This window comes from Tachyglossus aculeatus, chromosome 9, assembly GCF_015852505.1.
Source record: "Tachyglossus aculeatus isolate mTacAcu1 chromosome 9, mTacAcu1.pri, whole genome shotgun sequence".
Taxonomy (NCBI): Eukaryota; Metazoa; Chordata; class Mammalia; order Monotremata; family Tachyglossidae; genus Tachyglossus; species Tachyglossus aculeatus.
Genome location: NC_052074.1, coordinates 42,055,040 through 42,072,463, shown reverse-complemented (window position 1 = coordinate 42,072,463; position 17,424 = coordinate 42,055,040). Strand labels below are relative to the sequence as shown.

The following is a 17,424-nucleotide window of genomic DNA, read 5'->3' as shown; positions in this document are numbered from 1 at the left end:
ACTCAATAAGTACGATTGAATGAATCTGTTTGTATGTATTTATTACACTATTTTATTTGTACATATTTATTCTATTTTATTTTCTTAATATGTTTTGTCTTGTTGTCTGTCTCCCCCTTCTAGACTGTGAGCCTGCTGTTGGGGAGGGACCGTAGCTAGATGTTGCCAACTTGGACTTCCCAAGCGCTTAGTCCAGTGCTCTGCACACAGTAAGCGCTCAATAAGTACGACTGAATGAATCTGTACGTATTTATTACACTATTTATTTTATTTGTACATATTTATTCTATTTTATTTTCTTAATATGTTTTGTCTTGTCTGTCTCCTCCTTCTAGACTGTGAACCCGTTGTTGGGTAGGGACCGTCTCTAGATGTTGCCAACTTGGACTTTCCAAGCGCTTATTCCAGTGCTCTGCACACAGTAAGCGCTCATTAAGTACGATTGAATGAATCTGTTTGTACGTATTTATTACACCATTTATTTTATTTGTACGTATTTATTCTATTTTATTTTGTTAATATGTTTTGTCTTGTTGTCTGTCTCCCCCTTCTAGACTGTGAGCCCGCTGTTGGGTAGGGACCATCTCTAGATGTTGCCAACTTGGACTGCCCAAGCACTTAGTCCAGTGCTCTGCACACAGTAAGCGCTCAATAAATACGATTGAATGAATTAATGAATCCCTGGCACGTGGTAAGCGCTTAACAAACACCATTTTAAAATGAAAGCTAAGGCTGGAGAGGACGGCCCCGGAGTTGCTTGTGCTTTCTTTCTGCCATTTTCCCGTAGGCCTAGGCCCCAGAGAGGAGATTCATTCATTCAATCGTATTTATTGAGCGCTTACTGTGTGCAGAGCACTGTACTAAGCGCTTGGGAAGTCCAAGTTGGCAACATATAGAGACGGTCCCTACCCAACAACGGGCTCACAGTCTAGAAGAAGAGAAATAGGACGTAGAGCGCTGGGGCTCTTGGGTCCAGAACTCTTCATTCATTCATTCATTCATTCAATCGTATTTATTGAGCGCTTACTGTGTGCAGAGCACTGTACTAAGCGCTTGGGAAGTCCAAGTTGGCAACATATAGAGACGATCCCTACCCAACAGTGGGCTCACAGTCTTCGATGTGGGGCTGAGATCTGCAGGTGAGTTTGCCTCTTGCGTGCATTTTGCTTCACTCCATCCATCAGTGGCATTTAATTAGTTCTTAGTGTGCGTAGAGCACTGTACTAAACGTGCACTTGAGTCTGTAGATTTGAGATCCCTGCCCACAGGGAGCTTGGAGAAGCTCCTTGAGAAAAAAAAAAAAAAATAATAATAATAACAATAATAATAGCATTTATTAAGCGCTTACTATGTGCAAGTGGCACGTCCTGGTGGAAAGCCCTGAGTTCTAATTCTGGCTCTTTCTGTCAATTGCTTGCTGTGTGACCATGGACAAGTTACTTGAGAAGCAGCGTGGCTCAGTGGAAAGAGCCCGGGCTTGGAGTCAGAGGTCGTGGGTTCTAATCCTGCCTCTGCCCCTTGTTAGCTGTGTGACTTTGGGCAAGTCACTTCACTTCTCTGGGCCTCAGTTCCCTCATCTGGAAAAGGGGGATTAAGACTGGGAGCCCCACGTGGGACAACCTGATTACCTTGTAGCCCCCCCGGTGCTTAGAACAGTGCTTGGCACATAGAAAGCACTTTGGCTTAGCGGAAAGAGCACAGCCTTGGGAGTCAGAGGTTGTGGGTTCTAATCCTGACTCCACTGCTTGTCAGCTGTGTGACTTTGGGCAAGTCACTTCACTTATCTTGCCTCAGTTCCCTCCTCTGTAAAATGGGGATTAAAACTGTGAGCCCCACGTGGGGCACCTTGCTTACCTTGTATCTACCCCAGCGCTTAGAACAGTGTTTGGCACATAGTAAGCGCTTATCAAATGCCATCATCATTATTATTAACAAATAGCATAATAATAAAAGACACCTGGTTTCTCAGCAAAGGAATGATAGAGCTCGCCTAGCTCTCTCTGCCTCCAAGAAAACCGATCCACATAGAGAAGCAGCGTGGCGCAGTGGAAAGAGCCCGGGCTTGGGAGTCAGAGGTCATACGTTCGAATCCCGGCTCTGCCATATGTCTGCTGTGTGACCTTGGGCAAGTCACAACTTCTCTGTGCCTCAGTTCCCTCATCTGTAAAATGGGGATGAAGACAGTGAGCCCCATGTGGGACAACCTGATTACCTTGTATCACCCCCAGCGCTTAGAACAGGGCTTTGCACATAGTAAGCGCTTAACAAATGCCATCATCATCACTACTGGGAGCTCACCTCCTTCAGGAGGCCTTCCCAGACTTTATCCTCTCCCCTCCCCACTCAACTCTGCCCTACCCCCTTCCCCTCCCTACAGCACTTGCATATATTTGTACAGATTTATTACTCTATTTAACTTGTACATATTGACTATTCCATTTATTTTGTTAATGATGGGCACATAGCTGTAATTCTATTTATTGTGACGGCTCTGACCCTTCTACATGCTTTGTTTTGGTGTCCGTCTCCCCCTTCTAGACTGTGAGCCCGTTGTTGGGGAGGGACCGTCACTATTTGTTGCCGCCTTGTCCTTCCCAACCGCTTAGTCCAGTGCCCTGCACACAGTGAGCGCTCAATAAATACGACTGATGGCCTGGAATGCCCTCCCTCTGCCCACCCGCCAAGCTAGCTCTGTTCCTCCCTTCAAGGCCCTACTGAGAGCTCACCTCCTCCAGGAGGCCTTCCCACACTGAGCCCCTTCCTTCCTCTCCCTCGTCCCCCTCTCCACCCCCCTCATCTTACTGCCTTCCCTTCCCCACAGCACCTGTATATATGTATATATGTTTGTACATATTTATTACTTTATTTATTTTACTTGTACATATCTATTCTATTTATTTTATTTTGTTAGTATGTTTGGTTTTGTTCTCTGTCTCCCCCTTCTAGACTGTGAGCCCACTGTTGGGTAGGGACTGTCTCTATATGTTGCCGACTTGGACTTCCCAAGCGCTTAGTACAGTGCTCTGCACACAGTAAGAGCTCAATAAATACGATTGATTGATTGATTGATTGATGAATGAATCTTTCCAGCCTGGATGCCAGCTAAGCTGCTGTTCCCCTCTGTCCCCAGCAGGGGGCAGGAGAGAGTCGAAGATGAGGCCTGATTTTCTCCATTTTTCTAATCAATCAATCAATCAATCAATCGTATTTATTGAGCGCTTACTGTGTGCAGAGCACTGTACTAAGCGCTTAGGAAGTACAAGTTGGTAACATATAGAGACGGTCCCTACCCAACAGTGGGCTCACAGTCTGATGGTATCTGTTCATCAATCCATCAATCGATGGCATTTTTACTGAGCTCTTAATGAGTGAAGAACACTGTGATACAAGGTAATAATAATAATGATGGCATTTGCGAAGAACACTGCACACAGTAAGCGCTCAATGAATACGACTGAATGAATGAATGAATGGTAATAATAATAATAATAATAATGATAATAGCATTTGTTAAGCACTTACTATGTGAGAAGCATTGTTCTAAGCGCTGGGGAGGATACAAGGTGATCAGGTTGTCCCCCGCGGGGCTCACAGTCTTCATCCCCATTTTCCAGATGAGGGAACTGAGGCCCAGAGAAATGAAGTGATTTGCCCCAAGTCACCCAGCTGACAAGGGGCGGAGCCGGGATTAGAACCCACGACCTCTGACTCCCCAGGCTGGGCTCTTTTTCTTTTTTTTGATGGCGTTTATTAAGCGCTTACTGTGTACAAAGCACTGTTCTAAGCGCTGGGGAGGTTACAAGGTGATCAGGTTGTCCCACGGGGGGCTCACAGTCTTCATCCCCATTCTACAGATGAGGGAACTGAGGCACAGAGAAGTTAATCATAATAATGGCATTTATGAAGCACTTACTATGTGCAAAGCACTGTTCTAAGCGCTGGGGAGGTTACAAGGTGATCAGGTTGTCCCACGGGGGACTCACAGTCTTAATCCCCATTTTACAGATGAGGTCACTGAGGCCCAGAGAAGTGAAGTGACTTCTTCAAAGTCACCCAGCTGACAATTGGTGGAGCCGGCATTTGAACCCATGACCTCTGACTCCGAAGCCCGGGCTCTTTCCACTGAGCCGCGCTGCTTCTCTAAGTTAAGTGATTATGGTCCTGGCCTTGCCATGGTCATGGGTTCAAGTCCCGGCTCCGCCAATTGTCAGCTGTGAGACTTTGGGCAAGTCACTTCACTTCTCCAATCAATCAATCATATTTATCGAGCGCTTACTGTGTGCAGAGCACTGTACTAAGCGCTTGGGAAGTACAAGTTGGCAACATATAAGCCTCAGTTCCCTCATCTGTGAAATGGGGATGAAGACTGTGAGCCCCCCGTGGGACAACCTGGTCACCTTGTATCCCCCCAATGCTTAGAACAGTGCTTTGCACATAGTAAGCGCTTAACAAATGCCATTATTATTTAGACTGTGAGCCCACTGTTGGGTAGCGACTGTCTCTATACGTTGCCAACTTGTACTTCCCCAGCGCTTAGTACAGCGCTCTGCACACAGTAAGCGCTCAATAAGTACGATTGATTGATTATTATTATTACTATTATTATTATTCTGGAAAAAGGCATATGCCGTACATGAGATGTATAGGATGTCGGCTTCCCCAGGCCTAAAATCACACCCCGATCGGAGCGGCGGGGGCCCAACACCAGAGCCCTCTCGCTCTCCTCCACCTGAATTCCAGACCCGGGAGTTAAATCCGAAGCAAGCGCCATTCCCGGAAGGTGGAATGGACAGGGGAATCGCCCCGGACCGCCCGTCTCTCAATCAACCAAGCTGCTCTATTTTTTATGTTATTTGTTAAGCGCTTACTATGTGCCAGGCATTGTACTGAGCGCTGAGGTGAGTACAAGCTAAACAGGTCGGACACAGTCCACGTCCTAAGCGGGGCTCATTGTCCGAATCCCCATTTTTTAGAGGGAGGAACGGCGGGCCAGAGAAGTGACGACACTTCAATCAATCAATCAATCGTATTTATTGAGCACTTACCGTGTGCAGAGCACTGTACTAAGCGCTTGGGAAGTCCAGGTTGGCAACATATACAGTCCCTACCCAACAGTGGGCTCGCAGTCTAAAAACTTGGACACTTGTCCAAGGTCATACGGCTGGCAAGCAGAATTAGAACCCGGGTCCTTCTGACGCCCGGGCCCGTGCTTTACCCACTAGGCCACGCTGCTTCCCTATCTATCCAAGCGCTTAGTACAGTGCTCTGCACATAGTAAGCGCTCAATAAACACGATTGACGATGATGATGCTCTATCGTGGGTTCTAATCCCCGCTCTGCCCCTGGTCAGCTGTGTGACTTTATCCATTCATCCATTCCATCGTATTTATTGAGCGCTCACCGTGTGCAGGGCACTGGACTGAGCGCTTGGGAAGTCCAAGTCGGCAACATACAGAGACGGTCCCCACCCAACGGCGGGCTCACCCTGCACTTCTCCGTGCCTCAGTTCCCTCATCTGTCAAATGGGGATGAAGACCGTGAGCCCTACGCGGGGGCTGCGTTCGACCCGGTTTGCTTGTATCCACCCCAGCGCTTAGTACAGTGCCCGGCACACAGTAGAGCGCTAAAGAAATACCGCAATTACTACTATTATCATTCGTATCAGGTTGGACCCAGTTAGGCGCTTAACATATACTGTAATTATTAAGATTATTAATTCGGGGAGCCTCCCGTGGCCACCCCTTATCGTCGCTGTTTTCAGGAAGAAGGGGGATTTCGGAAACCGTGGTAATACCGCACTGCCCTCCCCCTTCTAGACTGTGAGCCCGCTGTTGGGGAGGGACCGTCTCTATATGTTGCCAACTTGGACTTCCCAAGCGCTTAGTACAGTGCTCTGCACACAGTAAGCGCTCAATAAATACGGTTGAATGAATGAATGAATGCCCAAAAGTCCTTCCAGCTGCTGGAGGCTCCTTTTGGGCAGGGAATGTGTCTACAGACTGTGCTCTCTGCACACGGTAGGCGCTCAGTAAATACTAGTGATGATGGATTGGCTACGGTAAAATACCATTTATCATGCTTTCCCGGCTGTCTACCATCTCTTTTATAGTGTAATTCATTTCATTCATTCAATTGTATTTATTGAGCACTTACTCTGTGCAGAGCACTGTACGAAGCGCTTAGTGGGCACGGACCGTCTCTATATGTTGCCAACTTGTACTTCCCAAGCGCTTAGTCCAATGCTCTGCACACAGTAAGCGCTCAATAAATACGACTGAATGAATGAATGACTGAAGTACAAGTTGGCAACGTATAGAGACGGTCCCTACCCAACGGTGGGCTCAAGGGGATCAGGTTGTCCTACGGGGGGCTCACAGTCTTCATCCCCCTTTTACAGATGAGGTCACTGAGGCCCAGAGAAGTCAGGTGACTTGCCCAAAGTCACACAGCGGACAAGTGGTTCGCTGTATATACGTATATATGTTTGTACATATTTATTACTCTATTTATTTTACTTGTACATATCTATTCTATTTATTTTATTTTGTTAGTATGTTTGGTTTTGTTCTCTGTCTCCCCCTTTTAGTCTGTGAGCCCACTGTTGGGTAGGGACTGTCTCTATATGTTGCCAATTTGGACTTCCCAAGCGCTTAGTCCAGTGCTCTGCACATAGTAAGCGCTCAATAAATACGATTGATGATGATAATGAAGAGGAGAAGCCGGGGTTTGAACCCACGACCTCCGACTCCAAAGCCCAGGCTCTTTTCCACTGAGCCGCGCTGCTTCTCAAGATCTTTACTTTAAGCACTTACTACAGTGCTCTGCACACAGTAAGCGCTCAATAAATACGATTGAATGAATGAATGAATGAAGTATAAATTGGCAACGTATAGAGACGGTCCCTACCCAACGGTGGGCTCAAGGGGATCAGGTTGTCCCACGGGGGGCTCACAGTCTTCATCCCCCTTTTACAGATGAGGTCACTGAGGCCCAGAGAAGTCAGGTGACTTGCCCAAAGTCACACAGCGGACAAGTGGTCCACTGTATATATGTATACATGTTTGTACATATTTATTACTCTATTTATTTATTTATTTATTTTACTTGTACATATCTATTCTATTTATTTTATTTTGTTAGTATGTTTGGTTTTGTTCTCTGTCTCCCCCTTTTAGTCTGTGAGCCCACTGTTGGGTAGGGACTGTCTCTATATGTTGCCAACTTGGACTTCCCAAGCGCTTAGTCCAGTGCTCTGCACATAGTAAGCGCTCAATAAATACGATTGATGATGATGATGAAGAGGAGAAGCCGGGATTTGAACCCACGACCTCCGACTCCAAAGCCCGGGCTCTTTTGCACTGAGCCGCGCTGCTTCTCAAGATCTTTAAGCGCTTAGTACAGTGCTCTGCACACAGTAAGCGCTCAATAAATACGATTGATGATGATCTTAAAATGGGGATGAAGGTTGTGAGCCCTTTGTGGGACAACATGTCCAGCCCGATTATCTTGTATTTACCCCAGTGTCCGTATTAAACACTAATACCATTTCAAAAAGAAAAAAAAAAGGAAAATTTTCACGGTGTTTGCTGGAGTTAGAAAGAAATCTAAAACATAGTTGATATTTAGGAGAAACAAACGGGTCCCAGCGAGGGACTCAGATTTTTTTTTATCAGGCCACCTCTCAAGTTTAATCCGGGGGTCCAATGAGGGTTCGATGTTGGTCTAAGGAATGAGCGGGAGTAATTTTTAAATCCGGGGGGGTGTTTTGAGTCACACGATGGTAAAAGCGGAGGGATTTTTTGGTTTGGGTGTCGACATCATCCACGGTAATTATTCCCCACTCAATCACAGCCCACGGTGGAGGCTTTTACTTGTCACCGCTCGAGAACGGGATGTTTGTGAATGAAAAGCTGTGGTTGCATGGGATTGCGCTGCCTTTTTAGACTGTGAGCCCACTGTTGGGTAGGGACTGTCTCTATACGTTGCCAGCTTGTACTTCCCAAGCGCTTAGTACAGTGCTCTGCACACAGTAAGCGCTCAATAAATACGATTGATGATGATCTTAAAATGGGGATGAAGATTGTGAGCCCTTTGTGGGACAACATGTCCAGCCCGATTATCTTGTATTTACCCCAGTGTCCGTATTAAGCATTAATACCATTTCAAAAAGAAAAAAAAACTGGAAAATTTTCACCGTGTTTGCTGGAGTTAGAAAGAACTCTAAAACATAGTTGATATTTAGGAGAAACAAATGGGTCCCAGTGAGGGACTCAGATTTTTTTTATCAGGCCACCTCTCAAGTTTAAGCCAGGGGATCCAATGAGGGTTCGATGTTGGTCTAAGGAATGATTGTGAGTAATTTTTAAATCCGGGGGGGTGTTTTGAGTCACACGATGGTAAAAGCGGAGGGATTTCTTGGTTTGGGTGTCAACATCATCCACGGTAATTATTACCCTCTCAATCACAGCCCACGGTGGAGGCTTTTACTTGTCACCGCTCGAGAACTGGATGTTTGTGAATGAAAACCCCTTCCTTCCTCTCCCCCTCGTCCCCCTCTCCATCCCCCCATCTTACCTCCTTCCCTTCCCCACAGCGCCTGTATATATGGATATATGGTTGTACATATTTCTTACTCTATTTATTTATTTATTTATTTATTTTACTTGGACATTTCTATCCTATTTATTTTATTTTGTTGGTATGTTTGGTTCTGTTCTCTGTCTCCCCCTTTTAGACTGTGAGCCCACTGTTGGGTAGGGACTGTCTCTATGTGTTGCCAATTTGTACTTCCCAAGTGCTTAGTACAGTGCTCTGCACATAGTAAGCGCTCAATAAATACGATTGATTGATTGATTGATTGATTGATTGAAAAGCTGTGGTTGCGTGGGATTCCGTTGCCTTTTCAGACTGTGAGCCCACTGTTGGGTAGGGACTGTCTCTATATGTTGCCAATTTGTACTGCCCAAGTGCTTAGTACAGTGCTCTGCACACAGTAAGCGCTCAATAAATACGATTGATTGATTTGGGATGGAAGCGCATTTAATAATAATAATGATAATGATGATGGTATCTGTTAAGCGCTCGCTAAGCGCCAGGCACTGCACTAAGCGCTGGGGTGGATTTAAGCAAATCGGGTTAGACACGGTCCCTGTCCCACAGTCTTCACCCCCAGTTCACGGTTGGTTTTAAAGTTAATAATAATAATAATAATAATAGTAATGATGGCATTTATTAAGCGCTTACTATGTGCAAAGCACTGCTCTAAGCGCTGGGGAGGTTACGAGGTGATCAGGTTGTCCCATGGGGGGCTCCTAGTCTTCATCCCCATTTTACAGATTCATTCATTCATTCAATCGTATTTATTGAGCGCTTACTGTGTGCAGAGCACTGTACTAAGCACTTGGGAAGTCCAAGTTGGCAACATATAGATGGTTCCTACCCAACAGCGGGCTCACAGTCTGGATGAGGTCACTGAGGCCCAGGGAAGTGAAGTGGTCTTGCCCAAAGTCACACAGCTGACAATTGGAGGAGCCGGGATTTGAGAAGCAGCGTGGCTCAGTGGAAAGAGCGTGGGCTTGGGGGTCTGAGGTCATGGGTTCAAATCCCGGCTACACCGCTTGTCAGCTGGGTGACTCTGGGCAAGTCACTTCACTTCTCTGGGCCTCAGTTACCTCACCTGTAAAATGGGGATGAAGACTGTGAGACCCCCCCATGGGACAACCTGATCACCTTGTAACCTCCCCAGTGCTCAGAACAGTGCTTTGCACATAGTAAGCCCTTAATAAATGCCATTATTATTATTATTATTATTATGGGTTCAAATCCAGGCTACACCGCTTGTCAGCTATGTGACTCTGGGCAAGTCACTTCACTTCTCTGGGCCTCAGTTCCCTCATCTGTAAAATGGGGATGAAGACTGTGAGCCCCCCATGGGACAACCTGATCACCTTGTAACCTCCCCAGCGCTTAGAACAGTGCCTTGCACATAGTAAGCGCTTAATAAATGCCATCATCACTATTATTATTAACTTTAAAACCAACTGTGAACTGGGGGTGAAGACTGTGGGACAGGGACTGTGTCTAACCCGATTTGCTTAAATCCACCCCAGCGCTTAGTGCAGTGCCTGGAGCTTAGCGAGCGCTTAATAGATACCGTCATCATTATTATTATTGTCAGTCACACAGCCGACAACTGGAGGAGCCGGGATTTGAGAAGCAGCGTGGCTCAGTGGGAAGAGCGTGGGCTTGGGGGTCAGAGGTCATGGGTTCAAATCCCGGCTACACCGCTTGTCAGCTGGGGGACTCTGGGCAAGTCACTTCACTTCTCTGGGCCCCAGTGACCTCATCTGTAAAATGGGGATCATCGTCATCACCATCAATCGTATTTACTGAGCGCTTACTATGTGCAGAGCACTGTACTAAGCGCTTGGGAAGTACAAACTGGCAACATATAGAGAGAGTGTGAGCCCCACGTGGGACAGCCTGATCACCCTGTATCCTCCCCAGCGCTTAGAACGGTGCTTTGCGCATAGTAAGCGCTTAACAAATACCGAAATTACTATTATTATTTGAACCCATGACCTCTGACTCCAAAGCCCGGGCTCTTTCCACTGAGCCGCGCTCCCTCTGGCCCTCCGGCCGACATTCCCCCCGGGCCCTGGTGGCTTCTCCCCCCCGTTTCTCCAGGCCGGCGCGCCCCTCCACGCTTTGGGCATCGGATGCCGATCGGCTAGAAGTCCCGGATTCCCGGATCAGGCTTTCTGGAAAACCACCGGAGCCCCTCGCTGCCTTAGCCAGAGCCGATCCATTGGAAAACTGCCTTTTTATTTGACGATTCTGACACTCGTCTCCGTGTTTTGTTTTGTCGTCCGTCTCCCCCTTCTAGACTGTGAGCCCGCTGTTGGGACCGTCTCTAGATGCGGCCGACTTGGACTTCCCAAGCGCTTAGTACAGTGCTCTGCACACAGAAAGCGCTCAATAAATACGACTGAAGGAATGAATGGTCTGCACACAGTAAGCGCTCAATAAATACGTTTGAATACACGAATGAAAGTCAGTGCGCTCGGTAAAAACGATTGAATGAATGAATGAATACACAGGAAGCGCTCAATAAATACGACTGAATGAATGAAAACGAAACGGTGGCCACCCCACCCCCGGTCATCCACTTCCTCCCGGCTCTGCCACTTGTCGGCTGTGTGACCCTGGGCAAGTCGATTCAATCAATCAATCGTATTTATTGAGCGCTTACTGTGTGCAGAGCACTGTACTAAGCGCTTAGCACTGTACTAACTTCTCTGTGTCTCTTCTCTGATCCACTTCTCTGTGCCTCAGTTACCTCATCTGTAAAACGGGGACTCAGAGGGTGAGCCCTGTGTGGGACAGGGACTGTGTCCAATCTGAGTGGCTCGTATCCACTCCAGCGCTTAGTACAGTGCCTGGCGTACAGTAAGCTCTTAACAAATACCATTATTATTATTATTATTATTATTATTATTATTATTAGACTATTCCGGGCAGCCAGCACTGCTTCATGCACATTTAAGCAGCATGGCCCAGTGGCTAGAGCACGGGCTGGGAATCAGAAGGACCTGGGTTCGGATCCCGCTCCGCCACTTGTCTGCCGCGTGTGAGACCGTGGGCAAGTCGCTTCACTTCTCTGTGCCTCAGTGACCTCATCTGTAAAATGGGGTTTAAGGCTGTGAGCCCCACGTGGGACGGCGACCGTATCCAACCTGATTAGCTTGTATCAATCCCAGCGCTTAGAACAGTGGTTGACGCGTTGTAAATGTTGTCAACTTGTCATCATTATTATTGTTATAAAGCAAGCAGCCTGGCTCAGTGGAAAGAGCCTGGGCTTTGGAGTCAGAGGTCATGGGTTCAAATCCCGGCTCCGCCGCTTGTCAGCTGTGTGACTTTGGGCAAGTCACTTCACTTCTCTGGGCCTCAGTGACCTCATCTGGAAAACGGGGATTAAGACTGTGAACCCCTCGTGGGACAACCCGATCACTGTGTCACATCCCCAGCGCTTAGAACAGTGCTTTGCACATAGTAAGCGCTTAACAAATGCCATTATTATTATTATTATTATTATTATTATTATAAAGCAAGCAGCGTGGCTCAGTGGAAAGAGCCCGGGCTTTGGAGTCAGAGGTCATGGGTTCAAATCCCGGCTCCGCCGCTTGTCAGCTGTGTGACTTTGGGCAAGTCGCTTCACTTCTCTGGGCCTCAGTTCCCTCATCTGGAAAACGGGGATTAAGACTGTGAGCCCCCCGTGGGACAACCTGATCACCCTGTCACCTCCCCAGCGCTTAGAACAGTGCTTTGCACATAGTAAGCGCTTAACAAATGCCATTATTATTATTATTATTATTATTATTATTATTATAAAGCAAGCAGCGTGGCCCAGTGGAAAGAGCCCAGGCTTTGGAGTCAGAGGTCATGGGTTCAAATCCCGGCTCCGCCGCTTGTCAGCTGTGTGACTTTGGGCAAGTCACTTCACTTCTCTGGGCCTCAGTGACCTCATATGGAAAACGGGGATTAAGACTGTGAGCCCCCTGTGGGACAACCCGATCACCTTGTCACCTCCCCAGCGCTTAGAACAGTGCTTTGCACATAGTAAGCGCTTAACAAATGCCATTATTATTATTATTGTTGTTATTTTCCCTCCGGGGGAGCCTCGTATAACACGATCGCGGACCGGAACCACGGCGTCCGGACGAGGTGATGCCTCTCCGCCGGCTTCATTCAATCGTATTTATTGAGCACTTACTATGTGCAGAGCACCGTACTAAGCGCTTGGGAAGTACAAGTTGGCTTCCTCTGTGCCGTAGCAACGCCGCTGACCCGTAAAGGAGCGAGAGGAAACGGGCACAGGGTGCGGTAGCGATGAGCCCCGGGTGATAACGGAGCCCCGGGTCTGTCCTAGCGCCGACGGAGGCCCTGCCCGCTCCGGGAGACAAATCGCGAGGGTGTGAAGGAGCGACGGGATGGGAAGAGAGGGGTGGAGTCCATTAAGCGCTCACTACACATCCAGCGTCGTGCTAACCTCCGGCTAGCTACCGCGCCGTCGAGTCCCACGTGGGGCTCACGGTCTACGGAGGAGGGCGAAGAGGTATCGCCTCCCCGTTCTGCGGAGGAGGGAACCGAGGCACGGAGACGTGAAGCGACTCGTTTGCTTCACGGCCCCAGTCGAGCGCTTACAGCGCGTCAGACCCTTTTCCGAGCACCGGGGTAGGGAGGCGTCAATTAGGCCGCACGCGGTCCCCGTCCCGCCCGGGGCTCGCGGTCTTAAGAGGGAGGGAGAACAGGCGAGACGGTCGAGGAAACTGAGGCCCGGAGAAGCGGAGCGACCCGCTCGAGGGCACGTGGCGGGCGAGTGGCAGAGTTGGGAATCGCCCCCAGGTCCCGCAACTCCCAGGCCTGGGTCTTTCCCGCCAGGGCCCGGCCGAGACGGGGCGGGGTGCGGAGCCGGGATGGGAGCCCGGGTCGGCGGGGACTCTTCCCGGGGGGCCCCGCCGCTTGAGGGTCCCCACCGCCCTCCCGTCCCGTCGTTTCCCGGGAGGGCGGCCCGGAGCTGGGGCGTACCTGGTCGGGAGGCGGCCTGGGCGCAGGCGGGGATCGGGGGCGGGTTGGGGCGACAGGGGCGGCGGGCCGGAGGGCGGCCGGGGCCCGGGTCGGCGTCGGCGTTCCGGCAGGGCGCCCCTTCCCCTCGCGGAGGAGGCGGGCCGTGGGCCCCGGCGTCCGGGAAATGCAGCCGGGGCGCCGGCGGCGGGACCGGGCCGGGCCAGCCGCCGGGCCGCGGGGGGCCCTGCCAGCTCATGGACTGCAGCAGCTGAGACATGGAGTTGACGGGGAAGGGCCCCGGGCCGGGCCTGGGGGGCCCGCCGCCGCCGCCGCCCCCGCCGTCCAGGTGGGCCTGGCGGAGCAGGCCCAGCACCGTGCCGGACGGGGGCTTCCTCTTGCGGAGCGGGTCCTTCTGCTGAGACATGAGTTTGTCCCGGAGGGCGGCCCGCCCGGTCTGGGCCTGGGCCTGGGCCTGGGCCTCGCCCGGGGGCGGCGGGAACGGGCCGGGTAAAGTGCTGTGTCCGTCGGGGGGCACGCCGCCCCCGCCCCCCCGCCGAGCCGCCGCCGCCGCCGCCGCCGCCGCCGCCGCCGCCGCCTCCGCTGCCGTTCCCGGCCAGTCTGTTTTGATTTTCTAGCTGTGCTTTGGCTGCTGCTGACAGTAAACTACTCGCTGGGAAGGAGGCGGCGTTGTGCTGGTTGAAGATGTGGTTCAGAGGCATCCCCAGCAGGCCCGGCTGGGCCTTCCCCGGCCCGGGCCCGGGCCCGTGCCCGTTCCCGCCGGCTCCCGGCGGGAAGACCCGGTGGGCGCCCGGCGAGGGGCCCGTCCCGCCCGGCGGCGGGTTGGGGAGGTCCTTGTGGTGGGGGAGCCCGTCCGCCTTGGCGGAGGGGCTCGGGGGCATCGAGGGCCTCGGGGAGCCCAGGGCGGAGCGGGGCGAGCGGGGCGGCGGCAGCAGGAAGTTGCCGTGATCCGACGAGGCGGACGACGAGCGCGATCGCTGGGGCGAGGCCTCGACCCGGCCCGGCGCGGGCCCCGGCGGGTGCCCGGGCGACGTCACGGGCGACGGCGACGGGGAGGCGCCCGCCGGGTGCGGGACTCTCGGGAGGTGGCCCCCGTGGTTCACGTGGCCGGGCTTGACCGTCGGCAGGGGGAGGTTGCTCGGCAGCGGGACGACGGCCGGGGGCACGATTACATTCATCACGGGTACCTGAGAGTGGACGTTGGCGTGGAAAGCGGCCGGGGGCACGATCACGGGGTTCTGATGCGCCGGCCGGCTGGGGATCGGGTCCAGGATGCCCAGCGGATCCTTCTCGGAGGACAATGGCTTTTTCTGGAGGGCGCAGGGCGGGGGCGGCGGGCCGGGGCCCGGCTTGTGGTGGAACGTCAGCCGGGGCAGCTCCGCGCCGGCGGCGAAGCCGCACGTCGCCTTCTTGGCGGCCGGGCTCTTGGCGGCCAGGGTCGGCGACAGGGGCACGGTAATCCGGCCGGCCACGGCGCACGAGGACTGCACCGGGGAGCCGTGGAACAGGACCGCCGGCGGGGAGAGGGGAGTCCGGCTCAAGGGGACGGGGCTGGAGTTGGGGGGCCCGTGGAAGCCGGGGTTGGCCCGGGCGAACGTGTCGGGGCTCCCGAGGGGGTCGGTCCTCGGGGAGACGGAGCCGTCGCCGTAGATCTGGGAGCCCGAAGAGGCCGGGCTGGGCAGCCCGCCCAGGCCGCCGCCGCCGCCGCCGCGGTACGGCGACCTCTGCCCCCCCGTGCTCGCTGCTCCCCAGCCTCGGCCGGGGGAAGGCCGGGTGGACGTCCTGCGGCTGGCCGCCCGGCGCCTCCTGGACGTACAGCCGGCCCGGCCCGTTCGCCCCCCCGAGCGTGGCCTTGAAGAGGTTCTTGCACTCCGCCGGGGCCGAGGCGGGGATCCCCTCGTGCGACTTGGCCCGCGTCGATCTCGGGGTGGCCGCCCGGGAGGGCACCGCGGGGGCGGAACCTGGCACGGGAGACAGAGACCACGTTAATACCCCCGCAGCGTCGAGCGGCCGCGCGTCGAGTGTGCCGGACGGACTCGGAGACCCCGGGCGGGCACCGTGAAAAATAACAATCCCCCCCAACCGAAAAAACAAACCCACCCCCTCTTCGGCATCTACCGAGCGCTTACCGCGCGACGCGCTCTGTTCTAAGCGCCGGGGGGAGATACCAGTTAATTGGGTTGGACGCAGTCCCTACCCCACGAGGGGCTCACGATCTAAGTAGGAGGGAGGAGGGTTTAATCCCCATTTTGCAGATGGGGTGGAGAGAAGTGAATAGACTGGCCCGAGGACCCGCAGCGGACAAGTGGCAGAGCCAGGATTAGAACCCGGGTCCTGTGACTCCCGAGTCTGCGGTCTCTCCGCTCCCAAGTTTCCAAAAAGCACATCTACCTTTACGCCCACAGAGTCTTCGATCGCTCTGTCGGCCTCCCGGGCTGGATTTGTAAACTCACTATGGGCAGGGAACGTGTCTGCCTCACTCCGCTGTACTGCGTTCTCCCGAGCGCTCAGTACGGTGCTCTGCACGTAGTAAGCGCTCAATAAATACGGTAGAGAGACTACCTCTAAATACTCTAAATAAATAAACCTCTAAATAAATAAATAATAATAATAAATGATAGTAAATAAATAAATAAACCTCTAAATCAAATACGGTAGAGAGAGACTGACCGATTCACGGCCCCTACAGGCACCGGACGGCCGCCTTCTCTATCTTTGGAAAATAGGCTGGGGTCAAATCCGCTGCAGGCAGGTTTAGGTCCCGCGGTAAGACGGAAAAGGGCAAAGCCAACGGAGACGAGGGCAGTGAGAGATATTCACGGTGACCTGGGTTCGAGCTTATTTTTTCCAAGGACGCGCGTGGTAGAAAATTGCCCATCGCATGGCTCTTGGCCTTGTGGGCCTTATCTACACGGGAATCCCACCACGTGCGCTTTCTTTTCTTCTAAAGAAGGGCCCCTCTGTACCTCAAGATTCCCTAGAGAGCAGCGTGGCTCGGTGGAAAGAGCTCGGGCTTTGGAGTCGGAGGTCATGGGTTCAAATCCCGGCCCTGCCAATTGTCAGCTGGGTGACTTTGGGCAAGTCACTTCACTTCTCTGGGCCTCAGTTCCCTCATCGGGAAAACGGGGATTAAAACTGGCAGCCCCCCGGGGGACAACCTGATCACCCTGTAACCTCCCCGGCGCTTAGAACAGTGCTTTGCACATAGTAAGAGCTTAATAAATGCCATCATTATTATTGTTATTATTCTCTGGGCCTCCGTTACCTCCTCTGGAAAACGGGGATGAAGACTGGGATCCCCGGGTGGGACAAGCTGATCACCTTGCAACCTCCCCAGAGCTTAGAACAGTGCTTTACACACAGTAAGCACTTAGCAAATGCCATTATTATTATTATTATTATTATTATTATTATTATTATTACAAGTGGCAGAGCGGGGATTAGAACCCATGACCCTCTGAATCCTAGGCCTATGCTAGATCCACTGTGCTGACCAGTGGTTCATTCATTCATTCAATCGTATTTATTGAGTGCTTACTGTGTGCAGAGCACTGTACTAAGCGCTTGGGAAGTACAGTGGTTGGGAGCGGGGGCTTTCTGGAGAACTCAGGAATTTCCACTGGCTGCCCGGTGGTTATTTCTGTGGGGCCAAGGTCAATATCTTCAGAGTCGGGGGTCGTTTCGGTCCTGTGGTGGCCTAGATCTGGGGGGGGTTTAAGTGGTCTGTTCTTGGAGTTTATGGTCTTCCTCCCCCATTTGGCTTTGCCCGACTGCAATACTACTAATAATAATTAGTGTATTTGTTAAATGCTTACTATGTCAGGTACTGTACTAAGCGCT

The 17,424-nt window shown here is 52.0% G+C and overlaps 1 protein-coding gene across 1 annotated transcript in view; it reads right to left on the bottom strand.

Annotated features, from left to right (window-relative positions):
* MBD5 (methyl-CpG binding domain protein 5) overlaps nucleotides 1-17,424 on the bottom strand; it is a 228,469-nt gene that overhangs the window by 25,418 nt on the left and 185,627 nt on the right. Inside the window, 3 exon segments of the mRNA XM_038750886.1 lie at nucleotides 13,588-14,119; nucleotides 14,121-15,317; nucleotides 15,319-15,545. Of these exon segments, the coding sequence (XP_038606814.1) occupies nucleotides 13,588-14,119; nucleotides 14,121-15,317; nucleotides 15,319-15,545 (1,956 nt within the window).